Genomic DNA, 2,713 nt, shown 5'->3' with positions numbered 1-2,713 from the left:
ATTATGATAATAATAATGATAATAATTATGATAATAATAATAATAATAATAATAATAATAATAATAATAATAATAATAATAATAATAATAATAATAATCCTCTCCCTCCTCCTCCTCCTCCTCCTCCTCCTCCTCCTCCTCCTCCTCCCTCCTCCCTCCTCCCTCCTCTGTCCTCCTTTCCTCCTCCTCTCCTCCTCCCTCCCTCCCTCCTCCCTCCCTCCACTTCCCTCCCTCCCTCCTCCTTCCCTCCGCCCTCCCTCCCTGCCCTCCCTCTCCTCTCCTCTCCCTCGCCTCCCTCCCTCCCCCTCCTCCCAACCCTTTGTTGGGTTGTATAGTGGTTTGGTGCTGCTTTCTCAGGTGCTAGCTAGGGATAGATGAATATATGAATTGGAGAAAAGATAAGATAAGCATTCATATATTGGTCCTCACTTCTTCCCACAGCAACACTGCAAGTAGCCTGGCTGGCAAGAGAGTTGCACTCTTCTCCTATGGCTCAGGCCTTGCGTCCACCATGTTCTCCCTGAAAATAAGTGATGATGACGGACCTGATTCCCCTCTCTCACAACTCGTGTCTTCACTGTCCAACCTCAAGGCTAGGCTAGACTCTCGCAAAAAGGTCTCCCCTGCAGTCTTTGCTGAGACCATGAAGCTGCGGCAGGAGACTCACCATAAAGGTAAGTTGTGATTATGCTTGAGGGGGTGAAGATGAGTTGGTTGAGGATCTTCTCAATATTCTCCTTGTTGCTCTTGTTCTCTTCCTCCTCCTCTTCTCTCCTCCTCTCCTCTCCTCCTCTCCTCTCCTCTCCTCTCCTCCTCTCCTCTCCTCTCCTCCTCTTCTCTCCTCCTCTTCTCTCCTCCTCTCCTCCTCTCCTCCTCCTCCTCCTCTCTCCTCCTCCTCCTCCTCCCCCCTCCTCTCCTCCTCTCCTCCTCCTCTCCTCCTCCTCCTCTCTTCCTCTTCCTCCTCTCCTCTCCTCTCCTCTCCTCTCCTCTCCCTCTCTCCTCCCCTCTCCTCCTCCTCTCCTCTCCTCTCCTCTCCTCCTCCTCCTCCTCCTCCTCCTCTAATTCTCCTCCTCCTCTTCTTCCTCTTCCCCTACCTGTCCCTCCTCCACTTCCTCCACCTCCTCCTCCACTGCCACCACCACCTTCTCTGCCTCCTCCACTTTTTTCTCCTCCTCCTCTCCTCTCTGCTCTTCCTTCTTTTCTCTCTCCTCCACCTCCTTTTCCCTCTCTCTCTTTTCTTTTCTCCTTCTCTTTCTCCTCCTACTCCTGTTTCCCCATCTCTTCCTTTTCCTTCTCTACTTTCTTCTCCCATTATTGATTGGTTAAATAGAGAATTTCAAATAACAATTTAAGAAAGTTGGTACCACAAAATCCAACCTAATCTGTCCTTTTTTTATAGCACCCTACACTCCTGTGGGGAGCATAGACACACTATTCCCAGGAACGTGGTACCTGACCAAAGTAGATGAAATGCACCGGCGACAGTATGAACGCTCCCCCCTCACCCCCACCCTCCCAGCCATGGAAGTTGATGGAGCTGCATCAAACTACCTCCTTAAGGAATCTACATCCATGTCGACAGAAGCGTTACCTCAGCAGGTTTAATACAACATGGCTCTCTTTTTTAAGGATAGCTGAAATACCATTCCTTTTTCAGTCTTTTTGAAAAATGTATTTATTATTTATTATTATCTATTTTTTCTGGAAAGTGTTTGCTAAGAGGTAGAGGGAGCAAACGTAATACTTTAGTTCTTACACATATGAAAAAAAGCTTTACAAAAATATAGATATTTCAGAATCCAGGCAATGTTGATAATGTTTATGATTACTTTCTGGCAAGTGGCTGAAGAATACAGTTGCAGAATGTGTCGTTCATGACACTGATAAGCTCTTCCAAAAAACCACAAATTATTTTGAAGGATGTGACAGAAATTTCTGAAGTAGTCTCCTGTTCTCCACATTACCCCTTCAGGAATTCACTGGTGGTGCCTGTTGCATTGTAACTTTTCCAAATGTGCTTAATTGATTCACATGGTTGAAATACTCTCTCTGGTCATGCTCCCTCTTGTGAAACAGATACCCATTGAATGATATTTTACGATAATAGTGTGTAGATATGTATTCTTAGTGTATGGTCACATGTATTGGAAAGTCTTGCAGACTTGATCTTGAGAAAATTATTCTTCTAATGTTATAAGATCTGTAGGATTATAGATGATACAATGTTAAATGTTGCATGTGTTTGCAACTATAATTATGGGAGAAAAAGTAAAAGGGCATGAGAAGTGAAATGCAAATTAAGTTTAATTATAATTCTTATTACTATTTTGATTCTAAATATGCAGCTGGTAGACTTAATATTTTTGAAACCGGCATATATATATATATATATATATATATATATATATATATATATATATATATATATTATATATATATATAAATATCTACATATATACATATATATATATATATATATATATATATATATACATATATATACGTATATATATACATATCAATATATATACATATACATATATATACATATATACATATATATATATATATATATATATATATATATATATGTATATATATATATGTACATATATATATATACATATATATATATGTATATATATATATGTATATATATATATGTATATATATATATTATATATATATATATATATATATATATAGATATATA

General features: G+C 39.6%; 1 protein-coding gene across 2 annotated transcripts in view; it reads left to right on the top strand.

Moving 5' to 3' along the window:
• Positions 1–2,369, top strand: part of LOC119579316 (hydroxymethylglutaryl-CoA synthase 1-like) — a 20,155-nt gene extending 17,786 nt beyond the window's left edge. For both annotated transcript variants that reach the window (XM_037927079.1, XM_037927080.1), the window contains exons 9-10: positions 442–674; positions 1,400–2,369. In XM_037927079.1, the coding sequence (XP_037783007.1) occupies positions 442–674; positions 1,400–1,605 (439 nt within the window). In that variant the 3' untranslated portion in view covers positions 1,606–2,369. The remainder of the gene's footprint in view (positions 1–441; positions 675–1,399) is intronic.
• The last annotated feature ends 344 nt before the right edge of the window (positions 2,370–2,713 follow it).

This window comes from Penaeus monodon, chromosome 12 (assembly GCF_015228065.2).
Source record: "Penaeus monodon isolate SGIC_2016 chromosome 12, NSTDA_Pmon_1, whole genome shotgun sequence".
Classification (NCBI taxonomy): domain Eukaryota; kingdom Metazoa; phylum Arthropoda; class Malacostraca; order Decapoda; family Penaeidae; genus Penaeus; species Penaeus monodon.
This window is presented reverse-complemented; position numbering and strand designations above follow the sequence as displayed.